This window comes from Opisthocomus hoazin, chromosome 7, assembly GCF_030867145.1.
Source record: "Opisthocomus hoazin isolate bOpiHoa1 chromosome 7, bOpiHoa1.hap1, whole genome shotgun sequence".
Lineage (NCBI taxonomy): Eukaryota > Metazoa > Chordata > Aves > Opisthocomiformes > Opisthocomidae > Opisthocomus > Opisthocomus hoazin.
Genome location: NC_134420.1, coordinates 10,133,621 through 10,151,890, shown reverse-complemented (window position 1 = coordinate 10,151,890; position 18,270 = coordinate 10,133,621). Strand labels below are relative to the sequence as shown.

Below are 18,270 nucleotides of genomic sequence, written 5' to 3'. Positions count from 1 at the left end.
GCTCTGTAACCATTCTTTCTCCTCACCTTTTACTAACTCTTTCAGCTCTCATCAGCCCTTACTCAGGTTTTCTTGGCTTAAACAAAGCTACATTTCCCAGCACAGAGTTTAAATCTTTTTCCATCTGTTGTTCAGTTTTTGTCATATGGCCTTTATGCTAAAACAACACTTCATGTTTAATTACCAGGTGATAACACAAGCAATAACACCAGTTAATATGTAATCTCAATTAAAGTTGCCTGGGGACACCCATCTACTAGAACAGTCATCTGGTTCACGTGCCAAAACAAGGCAAAATGGTTTCCCTTGGCCAGCATCAGCCATGGCACTCTGCTATCAGGATGCTTTGGTCAAAGTCCTTCCACTGAGGCTTTGGTCAAAGTCCTTTCACTGAGGCATCTCAGTGTTCCAAGACGATCATTAAAGTATGGTGGCTATCTTCACTGGAAAGCCAGTTCGGCCTTCTGTGTGTGAAGAAACACCTACAAAAGTAACTTAGAGACTGTAGGGGAAACATGGGACATACAAGGAAGTATTTCTGCCTGGAAAGAAACCCTGTTTGTACTTTCAGTTGGAAATGCTAACACATGCATGTGCATGAATGTGGCAAGAGAGTAATAAACTTGTATTAATAGCCCGGGCGAGCAACCAGTTAAACATAATGGTGCATATGTTGATTCTCATTTGTCCATGAACATTTACCTTTATTCTCTGTTTCCATCTGACCTTGTTACATCCAGTAATTTGCTCTTGTCTCTGTAGGCTTATGGGTTCATCTCAAAACTGATCTATTTATTGTTTCCTTTGTAAAAATTAAACATATATTAAATAAATAGAATGAGCATTTATACTGCAGTTTTATTCACAAAAATTCACTCATATGTCATTCATTTTTTTGATTGCTTCTGTTCTCTGAGACTGCTTAGGGAAGGCTAAATCTGACATTTAGATGGTGGCACAGCTCAGATCCCTTTCTACCTTGTGACTCAACAACTCTGTTGCATTCAAGAAAGAAACACTAGGCTACGATTTTGATTCATGGGCAGAGATCTCAGTACATCAGTAGGTTGCTCCCATTTCCAATTCTTTACAAAGAAGCTTCTCAAAAAGCAGCGACTTGTCTTCTCAGCCAGCCTGAGGGCTGAGCAGTGACAGCTGTCTCACTGAGAGACATGTCTACACCTACAGTGATACTCAAGTGCTCCCCCAAGATAGCCCTCAGGTCTTTCACTTCTGAAACCTGAAGCAGCCTTGACTGCTTTATGATGGGAAAAATTAGTTACAAAGCCATTTGAAAATAAGAATGCATTTAAGCTTTAAAGTATTTTATACCAAATAGTTGGGTCCATCGAATTTAAGACTGCTTTATTTTAGAGTTTTCTATGTTAAAATTCTCCAAATAGATACTCAGCCTTATTACAGTGGATCATTAGAATGGAAATTAATCTTCAAGTAAAGCTGCCTTAATTAGCTCAAAGACAGATTACAGCGGAAATCCAAAAGCACTAAGCTATCATTAAATGATTTTTCTGTTTTCATCGGTGAATGCTGCATGACAGATTCACCTGTACTGAAAATTCAGAGCTAACATCTCAACATTAACTAGGGAAATCAAGAGCAGCACTTAAATCTAGGAAACTTGTCCTATTTCTTGGTTTGGGAGGTAGTGTTTCTTAAGAATCAAATATAGATACTGAATCAAAGAGGTGCCATAAGAGTTGCTAATCACAAAACAGTCAATAAGTGGTGCATTTGGCCTTTCTAAGGAAATATATAATTATTATTAACACTAGTCAGTTGCTTAATGTTACACACTAAAAACATACATTTGTGAAATAGGCTGAGGTTTTGGTATATCGTGAGAAAAGCCAGAACAACCCCTTGAGGCAATTTAAGCACTCGCAGTCACAACTTTATATATATTTATATATATATTTTATATATATATATAAAAAATAAAACTGTATCTTGAGTATACCATCTGTCCAGAACCCTAGTAGTGATAGGTACACTAGTGATGCCATGATTTACAGGTATCACTGGGAACTTCATTTATGCTCTATTTTGAGAAGATCCTTTCCTGCCTCTTTTTTTTCTCTGAAACTACAAAGAGAGGGAAGAAGGGTTAGCTGTGTTCCTTATAGCAAAATCAACTTTTTATTCCAAATTTCTTGTATCACAAATTACACAAAAGCAGTACTGTCAAAATCACGTACCTGCATGTTCCTTTTTCTTTTAATTTCACTTCGGACCAACAGCAGGAAACTTAGGCCTGAGTAAATACCAATGAAAACCACAGTAAATGACTGAGTAGTAGAGGAAGGCATAGAGGACATTAAGGTAAGAACAAAAATTCACGAAGGAAACACAAGATCACAAGATGTCATCAAAACCCATGGGCTTGCTGGTTACTCTCCTGCTCACCTCTGTCAGGTAGGCAAATGCCTTTCTTCAGAGGGATCGCCACCACTGAAATATGTGGTTTGAACTTGTGGAGTTCTGAAAACTCCTATGCTGTTCTTTGCCAGGTTCTGCCTTGAGAGCATGAGCAGCGGGGCCCCTACACACCCCAGAAGCCTGGCAGCTCCAAGGGAGAGGCATGCTCATGCTTTAAAGCAGCTGATCTACAGAAAAGGACACAGCAGGAACAACCAATAAGTAGCAACATTGATTTTAAGACATATTTTATTTAATGTGCAAAAATGCCAAGAAAAAACATGTACAACTTCAACTAATATATAGCCGCTAACATGAAAGAAACTATTCTATATACTCATTTCTAGAATCACCAGTTCAGAGTAAAAACACAGCCATTTGGTAATGACCCAGAACATTTTAAATGCCTCCTTTTCAGTGATACGTAAAATTCTACCATTGCTATGGTTTTACGTTTGTAATTGCAAAAGGAACCAGTTCTTGGAGATTTCCCTTCTGATTGCATAGTATAGAATTTTAATGAATTATTTTCTTCCTCTTTCAGTTTAATTCCTACACTTGGCTTTATAAATCACTCTCAATTTTGCAGCTTTAACTGGCTTCAGAAAACTAATTTTCCCATTTACAGCTGAAACACAGATTTTAAGCAATTTTCACAGACACAGCCATTACAGTTTAGTTGAATCAAGCTGTGAACAACAAAGATAACATGGATATTTGCAATCATGCAGAGCTAGTCCTTTCCATAATTCAAAGACGTAGGAAAAGTTAATTTCATCAGAAAGTGAAATCTGTTGCATGGGAAGTGAGACAATTTATTGATATAACATCTCTTTAAAAAAGTGTAGAAGCTGTTATTGGAAGGGCTTCCTAGAACATACTGAAATAGTATCAGGAAGTGTTGGTGGGTTTTTTTAATGTAAATTCACATATATTTAAATGCTACCAGAGAAACAGGTAATTTATAGTCTTGAACAATTACCAAGCTCCATGAAATAATAAATAGTGCTTCATACTGAAGTATCCACTTCCCACTCCAGGATTTCAGTTTTTCTAACATTATCAGTTAGTTCAGCCTCTCATCAGGAGTGTGAGGAGAGACAGTCTCTTCACTCTGCTTTACAGATGGGGATGCTGAGGCATAGTCAGATTAAACACTTTGCCCAGGACCAATCTGAAATTATGAAGAAGGGACAACCAACCTCCTATGTCCTAATTTCCAGCTACCTCTAGCTAGATAGAATCCTTCCTATCTCTGCACAATTTAAAGATGCTTGTAATAGTTAATTCACTGAGAGAATACTGGATCAGTACTGCTTTCCTTGAAGTGAGCAGGTGTTACGCCAATAACTTCAATGGAAGACGCTATTCACATCACCTTAACACTAATATGGCACCTGTAAGTATCACAAAGCGGAACATGGGCCAAAGCTACACAGTGCCATAGCTAATTAAAAATTATATCACATATGTTGGTTACTAATTCTGTCACACCAGCAGTATATCAGCAAGCTAAAGGTTGCGCTTGTTTGTGTACACCAGTGTAGAAGTCAAATTCAAAATGTACAGCTACGGCAAGAAAGACATTAAATGAGAAAAAAAAGGTCAAGGAACATAGGAATATCTGTGCTGTACATGTGTCCTTTCTAACGAGACCCAAAAAACTGCCCAGAACAGACCCTTGTTGGGTCCGAGCTGTTTCTGCTCAGTTGCTAAATCCTAAATCATAATTGAAGCCTCAGTAATACTAGTTCTGTCTTATTTTCAGTAATTTTTGGCTTGTTGTCTTTTTTTTTCCTATCAACTATGACCTTGAATATAGTTTGAAGAACCCAACACCAACGTGAAATGAAAAACGCCTTCCCAGTCTCTCTGTCGTAGAAATAAATACTAAAATTAATTTGGTGGAGAGTAAAGTGGGTTTTTTTCTTACTTACAGTGTTGAAAGTAGTAGATAAAGGCAAGGACAAAGAATAAACCTCAAATTTACTTGCTTTCAGATCTCCCATGTTTACAACTCTGAAACAGAATATGCTGTTAATGTTGCTATTTTTGCACTGTTTAAACAAATGAAGAAATTAAAAGCTAACCAAATATGTAAAACTGATTCCAAGCAGTAAACTTCAAGACTCTTTGACCTGCCATAGTAATCAATTCATAATTACTTAGTGCCCATCCACTGCAGAAATAGAAGGGTTTACCACCTATTCTTCTATTACGTCCCGATGAATCCCTGGCATAGGCTGCTGTATTCTGCTGCATCACATCAAGGTATCTATTGGTGAAGTTTGCTGGTGATGCAGGACCTAAAAGCCACTGATTGGTTGCAAAAAGCCAGAGTTAAGGACCCACACATTTCTGTTTTAATAGCTTAAAAAAATAATCTTATACACAGGCACTCTTTACAAGGTCCCACTGGAGGCTGCAAAAGTCAGTGCTGCTTGCCAGATACATGAGATTTTAGCTGATGCCACTATGCGCTATGGTGTTTAGACACTGGTTTGCAAAGCACAGAAATGCAATGAGCTGCAGAGAAGAGGGACATACTTTAGAAGAAAATCACCTCCTCTAAGTATTGTACTCAGCGGAATCAACTTTCTGTATAATATACAATCCTTTGGACCCATTATTGCCTAGTATGTAAATGTGTATTTATAAATTTACAAAATTATTTACAAGATGTAATATAGTTTCAAGCTATTCCTTGGGAATGTATCAAGCATGGAAATTCATGAAAAGTCAGGCACTTCTTAAAACAAGAGTTATTTTTAACAAATGCCAAAAAAATCAAATTCCTGAAACATCTCTTCATGGTATTTGCAATTATTTTCAAGACATCTGCTATACATTTGACCATTTTCATGAGCTTCATAACAGAAAAACTGGGAACTAACTCTTCCTTACTGCCTCTGTACACCTTAAGGAACCTGAAGTGTATGGGGACAGAGAGATGGATTGAAGAACTAGTTTTCAAAAAATATTTTTGAATATATATATATATATATGAGTATGATACTATATTCCTACTGAAAATCCTATATGATTTTGGGGCATCTCAACAGTTTTAAATATCAGGACCTAAATCACCTTTCCGCCATACCACTTTGGTGGCTGTAGTTTTTACACCTGTTGGTACTAAGGGCCACTCAAAGGGTAAATGTGTTACACGGGGTAGTCTACCCCCCTAAGAGTCCCATTGAAAACCCTGTCCCATCTCCTATGTCTTGTATACTGCCCAAGCAAAAATATTCTTGGATACAGGAATCCCCATATTCACAATTTTCCGATTGATTTTCACTCATTTGGCATGGCAAAACATTTTTGATCAAGAATGTGCAATGCAGTTATTCTCAGTAGAGATTCTGCGGTATTAACCAGGTACACTTTTATGACTTGGCTGTCTAGAAACTTTCTTTTAAAGAGCAAGTCAGTACCCAATTCATTTAGTGACTTACATAAATCTCATTTCCCCAACTCAAGTTTTGCATTATTTATTTGTGAGAGAAAGGCAAGAGTTCAAAAAAAAGCATTCTAAATGAGTACTCTTATCCTCATTTTGCATGCCTACATTTTAAAATGGAAAAATAGAACTTTGAAATAGTTTGATAAGAAAAAAAAATCTTAGTCCTGGAGTTATGGCCAAAACATTAACCCGTGAAAGGAAAGTCTAGCACAGAAGGTGTAAGTTACCATTTGACATACTGACTCCATATAGCACTGTTACAAAGTCTACAGTGCTATGTCCAAAAACATTGTAGTAAACAAGCTCGAGCTAATTCATTACTCTTTGAACACACACTGCTTTGTAAAAATTGCTTAGCAGACCAGTAATGCATCTGGAGTGGTCACAGAGAACTAGACAGATGTTATTTACTCTATATATTTATTTTCAAAATTATGTCTGTCTTACTCAAAAAAGCTGTGTGCTTGTACCCTTTTCTGGCAGGGCAGGAAGTGGTGAGAGATGTGCTCCATCGGCCACCACAGCATACTGAGCAGAAGGGGGCTGTTGCCCTGCACGCACTGACTGATCAGCAGTCCTGATCTTAGCAGACCAAACTTTCCCTTTTTCACAAAGCTTTCAAAAACAAAAGGCTAATGATATTAATATACTAACATATTGTATGATCATGTCTTGTTTTCCCCCTCCTAATGATGAAGTAGAATATATATAAGATGCCATCCTACTTGGTGTTTTATTACAAGAGATTACTCTGAGTAACTGGAAACCACTTGTATTAATTATGCCACTCTCATGTGGAGCTACACAGAAAATGCACACAGGTTAGATGAAAGAGTGGAAGAATTAATTCTCTTGTGACAGGACTGAGTCTTAATTTATACATGTCAGTCATTGACAATGAAAGGAATGCACCTTACCAAGGACAGTTGCCAAACACAAACATTTTCTAGTAGGTATGAGCATACAACAGAAGATCCATGGCTTCCAGGCCATTAAGGTACTCCTGACCTGTTAATATCCTTCATATTGTCTCACACTTGTTCTCTTCCTATCCCGTTTCATGTCAGTGAGCTGTGGGAAGCCACTGAGATTTGTTTATGTACAAGAAAGGCAAGGTCAGGACCGTAACTGATATACAGCATCCTTGGACACAGTACTCAGAGCTGCTCAGATGGGTACAGGATGAACAAGGTCAGCAAAATGAAGTGACTTCTCCTGCTAGCTCAGAAAACTTGCTGCTTTCAAGCTCCCTCAGTCTTTTACAAGAGCCAACTGCCAGCTTCTATTTGCAATGCAGGACTAAAACTGTCCATTAATATCTAATTAATTCTTTACTGTCAGACATCCTGAAATATAACAAAAACTGTAGTTAGTTTGTATGTGTTAAGTTCCCTTAAATGAAACAGAGGCCTCACTTCAGTTATGCCACTCAATCCAAGGCTGCTTTTTTCTACAGCATCACATTTTTATCTGACATTTTCTTTCCTCCACGCCTCACCTTTTCAAGGTTAGTCTGAAAATTTTAGGGCTACGAGGATTGTGAGGGGACTGGAACATCTCTCCTACAAGGAGATGTTCAGCCTGAAGAAGAGAAGGCTGAGAGGGGACCTTATAAATGCTTACAAATATCTGAAGGGTGGGTGTCAGGAGGATGGGGCCAAACTCTTTTCAGTAGTGCCCAGCGACAGGACAAGGGGCAACGGGCACAAACTGAAGCACAGGAAGTTCCGTCTGAACATGAGGAAGAACTTCTTCCCTCTGAGGGTGACAGAGCACTGGAACAGGCTGCCCAGGGAGGTTGTGGAGTCTCCTTCTCTGGAGATATTCAAGACCCGCCTGGACAAGGTCCTCTGCAGCCTGCTGTAGGTGACCCTGCTTCGGCGGGAGGGTTGGACTAGATGACCCACAGAGGTCCCTTCCAACCCCTAACATTCTGTGATTCTGTGAAAATGAAATGATCTTTACTTGTGGCAACCTCCCCATTTCTATATCGAGGATTTACGTGCATTTCTATCAAGTTCTATCCATGATATCATTAGATATAAATATTATTCTTATTTCTACACTGAGTGCTAGAGCTTCTCTCAAATCCAGATAGTATGTTTTTCTCAAAAAATGACTGTCAAAAAGTACCCTCGTATCGTCTTAAAGTTACTATTCTAGTGACATTAATAAATGGCACACATAGTCTACCGAAAGTGGTCATTACATACATACTGAGAAGTAATTTTACGTGCATTTCATTTGCAGATGTTTCTACTGATGATTTACAAATCTGAAGACAAATAGTGGTCAGAACATCAACATTTTTGTACACAGAAAACAGTATTTTCACTTAAGCATTTAACATTATTTTAAAGAAAACTGGGACATCTAATAGAAAAACCTTAATGACTCAATTTTTATCAGTAAACATGGCATGAATATATTTTGATAAGGTTACAACTTTAAACAGGAATACTTTCTTCTTTGAAATCAATATTGAAAAACTATATTGTAATTGTAGCCATACAAAATGTTTATTATATTACAAATTATTTGTACACTGTATTTTCACTTTATCATTTATTTGTGCTCAGACAGTATAAATACTACAGCATGATTTTTTTTTTTTTTCCCAGGAATGTCCTTATTGTCTTGGTATAGTCTTACTTTGTACACAAAAAAAAAATACAGAAACATATTACAAACAAGACAAAAAGCCATTATGAATGAAGAATCTAAAATATCTTTGTGAAGAAAGTGCACCGCAATGGTTTTAGAGTGATGGTTGAGGGAATATTCAATAGACTGCACACCATCAATACAATACCAAACAAAATTAGTTTTGAAAGTCTAACAGGTCTTCATCAGTAGTATGGAGAGTACTTTGTTTAACTTTACTGAAATGGTTTGTCTTTCTAGAAGGCTACTTAAACAATTTTATTTGGTTTTTTTCTATTTGTTCATTTTTTTGCATGTAGGCATTTGAACCCTGTACATCCACAAAATTTCCAAACTTTTTAGTTATATGCTTGGTTTTATCCTCACATATTTTTTGATGGAACTACTAAATCACTTAAATTTAAGAACTGGTACAGGTTTACGAGCAGAACTAAGTGTCCCAAAGATGCTGTTTAAATCTGGTACGTCCTACCTCGTGTGACTCTTCTGGGAATACGTCGTAACATTACTCTTCCCAGCTATATTGCTTCAGCACTCCCATCCACATGATTGCTCCTGCTTCCATACTTGCAGCTTTAGGATAACTCTGCAAAACTGGAGTCTAAGACACAGAAATTTATTTCACAGCACATTTCACTCCCGTTGCATAGAAGGGCCTATCTACTTGCAAAATGTCACTGGGCTAAATAGAGGAATCATTCAAAAACTGAGGTACTAAAGCTGATGCAAAATGTGGCTGGCACAATTTAGTGTAGATTTCACTTACCAAGTAAGCTTTTGCCCATTATGAACCCGCTTAGGCCAAACAAAAGTAAGCCGCTCTTCAATTATGTCTGCATTTATGTTACAGTGATTTAAATGACTGAAAAATAAGCACAATATTGTTCAAGGGATTCCAGTTAAACTTGCACATATAAACGAATACTAATAGAGAAACTCAGCCTTGCTCCCAGCGAGCGAAGTTCCCACTGAAGCCAATCAGAACTAGTCTTTTTATGGCACGCTGAGTTTAGCACAGTATTTTTTAAGTTGTTATTTTACAGTGTGATACTCTTAGGCAGCTATTAATTCAACACAAAATGTACTGTATTACACTGATAAGATCAGTATTAGTTAGCTGACAGGTAACTGAGACAGCAGTCTGTCTTTGCTAGACTTATATTTATATGAAAGATTGAGTTTCTTTGGTTGTTTTGTATCCAAGCCACCCAACGGTATATTTGTGTACTCCAGACATAACATGTTTATATTGATGATTAAAATTACTAGGATTTTTTTTTCTTTTTTTTGCACTTTGTTTATGGAAATTTTCTGACTATAACAGACTAGTCGCATATAAATATACAGCACATATATACATAGAAATTACAAAAATACATTTTATTTATATCTGATTTTTAAATAATAAAAATGAAGTTTCACATTTGTTGAAAGATTAGCTAGCATTCCAAAAGCTTTTGCAATATTTAAGGTATCAGAGCAGAAGATATCTATATGTTCTAGGATAACTGTGTACCACAATCTCAGTCAGGGTTTATAATATAATTACTTGCGGAAAAAATAGCTCTGCTTTAAAAGTTTGTGCTTCATCAATTTCTTCTTCTATCCTCTATTCTTGTCTCTTCTCTCCTTTCATTTTACTGATGCCCAAAAAGCTAAACCAAGTTCCCTTTCTCACCTCAGTAAAGACCAAAGAAACTCAAGGAAATTAAATGATCAGACAAAATAGCATAAGCAATTGAGGATAACTAAATAACTTACTGAAATGAAGGACATTACCTTTAACTCCAGTTGACATCAAACATGCCCAACACAATGTATTTTGCAACAACGTCAGTTCCCAAAGCTAACTGCCAAAGGAACTGAAAACAATTGTTCATGATCTCTGACTATTTTGTACAACTGCAAAAGATTAACTATTGTCCCATTCAACTGGTTTGAGTTTCTTCTGGGATTGGATTCATACAAGCAGTTTAATAATTAGTCACCTTTATCTTGCACAATATAAAGTCAGCATAATTTCTGGAAATGCTCTCTTTTTCACAGAACATTAGTATTTTCGTTAATCCATATAACCATTTACTTATTTACAAGTTAATATAATAATCAGGTCCTCTACATTCAGAACTTCCTAGGTGCGCATTCACTATTCCAGCGTAATCAAAATCAACTGCAGCTTCAGGTAGCACTTTCTGGCATCACTCTAGTAGATATCATTGTTTAAGAAAGAGAAGAAAGCGCTGTGTTAAACAGAGGTTTTCTTGTCCAAGCAGGTGTATTCATTATTCCAGGTTGGAAAGACTTGCTCAAAGGTCTCAGGTTTACCAGCTTCACATGCATTCAGAGTGAAAAGCCTGAATGTAGAGCAAATGTGAATAACCTTTTTTCATTTCTCCTGGAAGCTTCTAGCACCAGCATCTTTTGTTGGCTCTTCACGCATTGTATTCTCTCACACTGAAAAAAATCTCCTCCATAACTCATCAGTGGCATTCAGGGACAAGGCAGCCACCGATTATCAAAATACCATTAACCTTCTTCACAGTCTTCTCTCTTTCACTTTTTTGTACTGTTAATAGGATGAGGAGAATTGGGACTATTTACAGGACATTTATTTCTATTACTTACTCATCTTGAATTCTTTTGGTTTGAATACGGTCTGTAAAATGAAAAGGCTGAATGACTCTGCATTGCTGAAATCAGCGTCCCTTCTACAGCATCCTTCAGCGAACAACATGGCCACCACCACACCTATTGTGTCCTTTATTTAACCGTTTTCTACTATATTTTCTTCTCTAATCAAAGTTTTGACATGCAGAAGTTATTTTCAGCAGCTCTACCTTTGGGCTTGCAAATGAAACATCGTGTGGCACAGACACATTCAGCAGCATCTCTAGTGATGATGGGTCATGATGCAAGAGCTAAGTGACAAACAATTGCATATGATCAATCTTATCCATATTAAACAGTTCCCTGGCAGCATTTCCTTAGCTGGCAAACAGAGTTACATACTTCAGAGTCCTGTTGCTCTACTTTAAGTAATTTCATAGTGTTGACTTTTCAGACAGAGAGAAATGCCATCACTTTGGCACAATTCATAGCAAGTTTGTAACTGAAAATTAAAGGAGTCACTTTCTTGGCTACCCCAGGTTACATGAGACAAGTACCGTGCACAAAAGATACTAGACCTGGAACTCAAACATATCTGTTTGCTTCTTGGCCAGTTTAGCAACTTCTTCTCTTATTGCCTTTACGAGGGCAGCTGTAGAAATATTGGTGAGAGGAGCATCAGATGGGTCATTTTCTGACAGGCTCTGCTGAGAAGCTGCGGTGGACGGCAAAGGAGCTTGTTCCAGGCTGGGATGCATGCTTGCTTGCTGGCTGTATTGGCGAGGAAGTCGTGAAGGAGAATTATGTTGGTAGCGGGGCCTCGGATAAGCCTCAATGTATCCAGGTAGTGGAACCTGTAGAGCATTGTAATTACATAAAATTATACAGAACTCTGTGATCCGTAGTGCCACCTGCCAGATAACACAAACCTCCCCGGGGCAGAATAAGATGTAACAGATAGGACCATATGAAGAGAATGTAAACCTCATACTCCTAAGTTTCCCTTTACAAATACGTATCTTGATATGTGCTGTTTATGCACCTATCTCCATGTAGCAGGTATTCAACTCCGCAGACTGGCAGCAAAAACATGTAGCAAGGGAAACATTGCATGTCCTGATTTATCATCGCTACAAAAAGTCAAAGGAGAAGGCTTTTCTGAAAATGTGCCCTCAGCTTCCTATTCCTCCTAAACATTCCAGTTTTAAACAGACAGCACCACTACATTTCAGGACACTGAAAAGCCTAGAACAGAAGAGTAAGGTCTGCTGATTTGCAGCCACTGTCTAATCCAAGTCAGCCAAGTCTCTGGACTTACTGTTCCTAACAAAAACTCACTAGATCCAGATAACGGGGATAAGCTTTCTGTTGTTACTGAAGGCAACCTATAACCTATTACTAGGACAAGAGAATTTCTTCCTGAGAAAAAGCTTACCAGCTGATCATTATAGTCCATGCAAATGACAAGTAAGGAAAGTTCAGTGATGGCTTTTTATTAACTGAGTGACTCGGAAAACTACACTTACCTACACTGTACCAAGACTACTACACTTACAACATAACTGTAAGTTTCAACAATGTTTAATCACTAAAAAGTTAACTTTGTATTCTTTTTGCTTTAAATGGGAAAAACACATGGTTTTGACTTTCCAAATACATACATTAAGGTTTTATATAAGCATATAATAGAGGCGGCCAGGCAGATGTCTCAGCTCATTTTTGGATTTCAGACAGGCTAAGGTGTAAGGTGCTTCACCCACCAGGGCTAAGGCTTTGGTGGGTATGCCAGAAGCAGAATTTCAGAATTTTATGTGTCTGCAAGCAAACTGAAATGTCAAGATGTGAAACCTCTGCCAATTTTATATACCTTCTTGGAATCATGGGACCTCAGCATGGAATTCAGAATGACAGCTTTGGACTTTTGCTTAAAACCCATTTTGGCTCTGGTCCTGTGAGAGTTTAACAACCCCTTGAGTGCTTTCGAAAATCTTGCTACTTCAGGCATCTAAGAACCTATGAAAACCTGACTGCTAGGATTTACACATGCTCCGTACGATCTTGGATATCCATCAAGCAATGAAAAGAATGTCAAATGCATTCAGTATGGTGTGATAAGATAAACATAGGAAGCAGGCATGATATGAAAGTGATCATTAAATGCAGTTGCTTCTGTTTAGTTTACAATAGATTATTCAAAAGACAAACATTTCAGTAGTACACGTGAACACGCCACTAGAGGCCACCAGGTTACTACTTTCACTGAGAAGTGTCTAGCAATTTGGAAAATAAATGCTTTGTCAGACACACATACCTTCTCCCACAAAACTCAGTGCTTTAATACTTACCTTTTAAATGAGAAAATAGTATGTTACAGTAAGTTGGTCTTACAAGCTAATTCTTTGTTGTCAAATCTCCTGTTTCTTATTTCCCCTTGTTTAAAGTCCAGCTAATGGAAACGCATGGAAAGTAAAGAATTTCAATTTTCACCTTATAGATATTATGTTTCTGTTCTTATTAATTGTTAAGAAAACCTTGGAAGCACGATCAAGCTGTGATCTGGAGGCTCAGAAACCAGAAAGCCTTTAGAAACTCATACTCTGAGTATTACTTTAGATCTTTATTTTTTGCAGTTTTATGACCATATTATGTTGGTAACACTATTACTAGTTACTCTAGAAATTATTTTCGAATAAAGACAATTTCTTGACAGCTTTGCAGTCATTGAGAGGTGCAAATTCATTGTAGAAACCTGAAGTGTTTTGGTTTTACATTCTTTCCTCTTCTCCTGCATAGGTCACAGGAGGGCTGAAAGTCTGGGTAACAAGAAGTTGTTAAAGCTCTGTAATGGGTAAGTGAAGTTAAAAGGAATATTTGATTCCTTTGAGTACTATATTGCCACAGTTATTTTTCAGACAGCTTCTCACATCCCTCTGCATTCCTCTGTGTACAGTCCACTGGCCCTAACTGCTCTTCCTACCTCCTTCCTAGAAGACAGAGGAACCCACAACAGCGTTACACTCTTCTCCTTCTGGAGGAAGTAACTGGGGGCTAGTAACTGGAACTTGCATTCCAGTTTTGTCCAGTTTGTTTTCAGTCTCCCCTTCTGACAAGTGCTATCTGACTCTTTTCATGGGACTGCAGCCAAGGAGTAGGAATACAAAAGGTAACTAAAATATTTCTCATGTTTTTTTTCTTCTTCTTCTTAAACAAAAAATTAAAAATGTTTGCTCAGAAACAATCCAGGCCTCATGGATTTAAAAGTAGAGTGAAAAAAAATGAACAAACAAACAAACAAAAAAACCCCAAAACTACAATTAAAAGAAAAAGGGTTTCCATGCTTTAAAGGGTAGCTCTTGGGAAGGGAATCTGTACGACGGCATCAAAAGACTCCAGGTGTCAGGGGCACATCAGCAGATGTGCTCAGCTTACAGATGAACATACTTCTTTTTTCTTGACAGTTCAGCCTACAAATTCAGACTTGCATCTGACAGTCAAACAGAATTCTTTTTCTCGCAGCCATCAGGAGCAGTAATAAAGATTTGGCAACAAATAGCCGCCCCCAGGAACATTTATGTGACCATGTTGTCACTTGCTCAGCTGCTTAAAGCCAACTATTAGACTCCAAATGCAATTCACTAAAATAGTCTGTTGATGATATGCACAATGAAATAGAATCCATCTCCCAGTTTGTTTAACTGAATTGGTTCTGCATAAATACCAGATGTGAGCTCAAGCAGCAGAATTGATCTTTTTTTTTTCCTAGTGGAAAAAAAGGCCTAAATTTTAGAAGTTGTTTCAAAGATGATAAACTACTACAATTCATTTTAGGATGTCTCAACATTATTTCTTTGAAATGTAGGTATACTTTGGGCTAAAAATTACTTCGGTCCCAGACTAAGATTGTGCAATTAATTATTTAACTTATGATCTATCACTGCAGCCTGCAGGAGGACTGGAAACACTGCACAGCAGGGCTGTGGCAGAGCCAGGAGCTAGGCATCGGGAGCCGGGCTGTCCTGAGAGAAGCCTCCAGGAGTTAAAGACACTCCCTGGCTTCCATACAGCACAAGATCACCTTGAGAGGCAGCACCACCTACTCCTGCCACATGTATATCCAAATAGTTAACTTCTGTCCTGGGAAAGAAAGATGGTACCTAACGCACCAGCTTTGAATGGGTGACAGCCCTTAACCTAGGGAATGATTTAACTCTCTAAAAGACCTTACTTGCAGTTCATGGGATGGATAATATCTATGCCCCCTCTCATAACTTGTCACTATTAGCAGTTATTACCATTCAAGGAAGAATTATCTTGCTCAGATTCTTTGCTGATCACTTAGCATTGCTTAAAAACCCTCCTCTGCAAATCACAGAAAATATATGTAGTTAGGAAAGCAAGGATGCTTACTGAGTCTGCCCACTGTCCTGGTAATTCATTTTCTCCAGCATAGGGCATCCAGGCTTGGTTCCTGTACGCGGTTGGTGGTGTTGGGATAAAATAGCCTGTGAAGCCAGGTCGGTTTGCTGCTGGTATGGCAAACACTGCTGGTACAGTATTTCCTATTAAGAAAGAGAGTAGATATAATTAATAGCTGACATTTTCAGTTATAAATTAGAAGATAAGATTTATGAAGTAACTGGCCTCAGTCTTTTTTTTTTTTTTTTAATTGGTGAGAATGTGATCACCATTGGTTGGATGTAAGGCTCCCACCATCTGACTAGAACATCTACAATGCTGGGAAACACTGAAGAAAGCAAGATTTGCAGTTGTCTATGGAGTCATGCATAACCTTTAGATAAAGATATAAGGACTTAGTCCTTAGGACTTGATCCTTGTAACAACTGATCTTCATCAAAACTTTAAACTATCAGGAATAAAAAGTCTTTTTTTACCCTTACATTTGCTTCCTTATTCAATTTTTAGCTGTTGTTACCATGGGTTTCAGACTACTGCACGTTTCTTTTCAACAGCAGATTATAGAGCATTCAGTTTACACAGTAAAACTGTCTTGCTATCTCTAGGCACAAAACCTACAAAAATGAATAAGCAATACATGTAAAAGGCTGTAATCTCAACAACCCCATCATAAAACTTCAATGCTTTCATAAAAAATACCAAGGCTCTACCTGCTCAATTCCTTTTGCAGGAACAGTCTATGACTGCTATAAATTATGCAGCTATGACTTAAATATTTCCAAGGAAACTTGCTAATACCAAACCTGTTTTATCACATCTTGATCAAGATGTATGCGTATGGATGTCCAGGAAGCCTTCTACCAGAATTCCACTATCATACTCCAGGTTGGGTGGGAGAAACCAGCCTTCCTAGTACAAGGTTCAGCCAAATGTCTGGATATGGTTACATCTGCTAGGTAGGGTTTATTCCTGGGGCTCACATAGATGCGTAGAACAATGTGGTTCTTGCTGCAATTACTCAGATTATCCACAACATAGAATCATAAAGGTTGGAAAAGAACTCTAAGATCATCTAGTCCAACCATCAACCTATCACCACCATGCCTGCTAAACCATGTCCCAAAGTGCCATATCTATGTGTTTTTTGAACACCTCCAGGGATGATGACTCCACCACTTCCCTGGGCAGCTTGTTTCAATGCTTGATCACTCTTTCAGTGAAGAATTTTTTCCTAATATCCAATCTAAACCTCCTCTGATGCAACTTGAGGCCACTTCCTCTCATCCTATCGCTAGTTACTTGCGAGAAGAGACCCACCTCACTACAGCCTCCTTTCAAGTAGTTGTAGAGAGCAACAAGGTCTCCTCTCAGCCTCCTCTTCCCCAGAATAAACAATCCCAGTTCCCTCAGCCATTCCTCATAGACCCTTCACCAGCCTCACTGCTCTCCTTTGGATGCGCTCCAGCACCTCAATGTCCTGCTTGTACCAAGGGGCTCAAAACTGAACATAGTATTCGAGGTGCGGCCTCACCTCATATAACTAGGCTGTCTGCAAGACCAGCGCCTTAATGCATGGTCCCACTATTTCCCTTGAGAGAAGCCATCATAACTCCGTGTATTTGCCAAGTTTAGAATAAAATACAAACAACTTGCTTGTCCAGTAAGAATTCCTTCCTCTAGTGTCTACTTGCATTCAAAGACAGAGACTAGCAGTGTACCACTGCTACACTAAGGTCATAAAATCCTCATTCCAAAATCCTGGGTGGAAAAGCTCTGTATCATCTTTATCGGGTGGTAAATAAAGCAAGTGGACAGTGTGCTTTGAGTACTCCATGTCCATGTATTTTACTTTTCCGATTCACAAAATATAGTAAAAATAACATCATTTATGTGAAAGCAGAAGAGCCTGTAAACCCCATAAGAACACAATAAAGTACAACTCCTTTTCACTGAGGAACTGAAGCATAGATAGGCAATGGCTCTGTACTAGATTCAATGCAGAGAAAATACAATTCCTCTCCCCTCCATCTGCACATCATTTGAATATTACCACTAATTGCCCTCTGTAGATACAATACCACTGCGTAAGAGGTGCTGACAAAATGGCGAGACATGGGCATTCCCCCGAACTTCAAAAAGAGAATAATTGATAGAAATTAGCATCACTTACTGGCTGCTTCAAATATCTGCCCCCCAAAATGTAATTTACAGCCCTGGCACTTCCTCGCTTCTGAACACTCTGCAAGAGGCTTATGCTGCCTATTCTGATAGACACTGGGAACGCTGCACAGGCTCATAAATAGGGATAGAAGGACTCGAACAGTGATACCAATCCCCAAAGCAGTCTCCACAGAACCAGCAATTTATAGGTTCTCAACAACCTCCCACGCAGTCCTAGGCCAGAAGGGCTATGGATGCAATCAGGGTGTGCAAAGAGGAGAAAAATATGTTTTGTAGCACAATTGTCTCCAGAGCAGAAATATGTCATCTGTTTCAACACTGTCTCAAAAAAAAAAAAAAAAAAAAGGAAGAAAAATGAGGGCTATGTTATCTGAAATATGGACTAAAACCTCTTTACAATTATACAGTGTTTTCTACTGTTAGGGACTAAGTCCTAGCTTTCATTCTGACATTGGGTTGTATGTGAAAAGGTACTATGTCAGGAAGGATGCTGGAGTCACCCA

At 38.2% G+C, this 18,270-nt stretch overlaps 1 protein-coding gene across 5 annotated transcripts in view; it reads right to left on the bottom strand.

Moving 5' to 3' along the window:
* Positions 1 to 2,709: 2,709 nt before the first annotated feature.
* Positions 2,710 to 18,270, bottom strand: part of KIAA1549L (KIAA1549 like) — a 145,287-nt gene continuing 129,726 nt past the window's right edge. For all 5 annotated transcript variants that reach the window (XM_075426218.1, XM_075426215.1, XM_075426217.1 and 2 more), the window contains 2 exons: positions 15,578 to 15,729; positions 2,710 to 12,024 (listed from right to left, as the gene is read on the bottom strand). In XM_075426218.1, the coding sequence (XP_075282333.1) occupies positions 11,743 to 12,024; positions 15,578 to 15,729 (434 nt within the window). In that variant the 3' untranslated portion in view covers positions 2,710 to 11,742. The remainder of the gene's footprint in view (positions 12,025 to 15,577; positions 15,730 to 18,270) is intronic.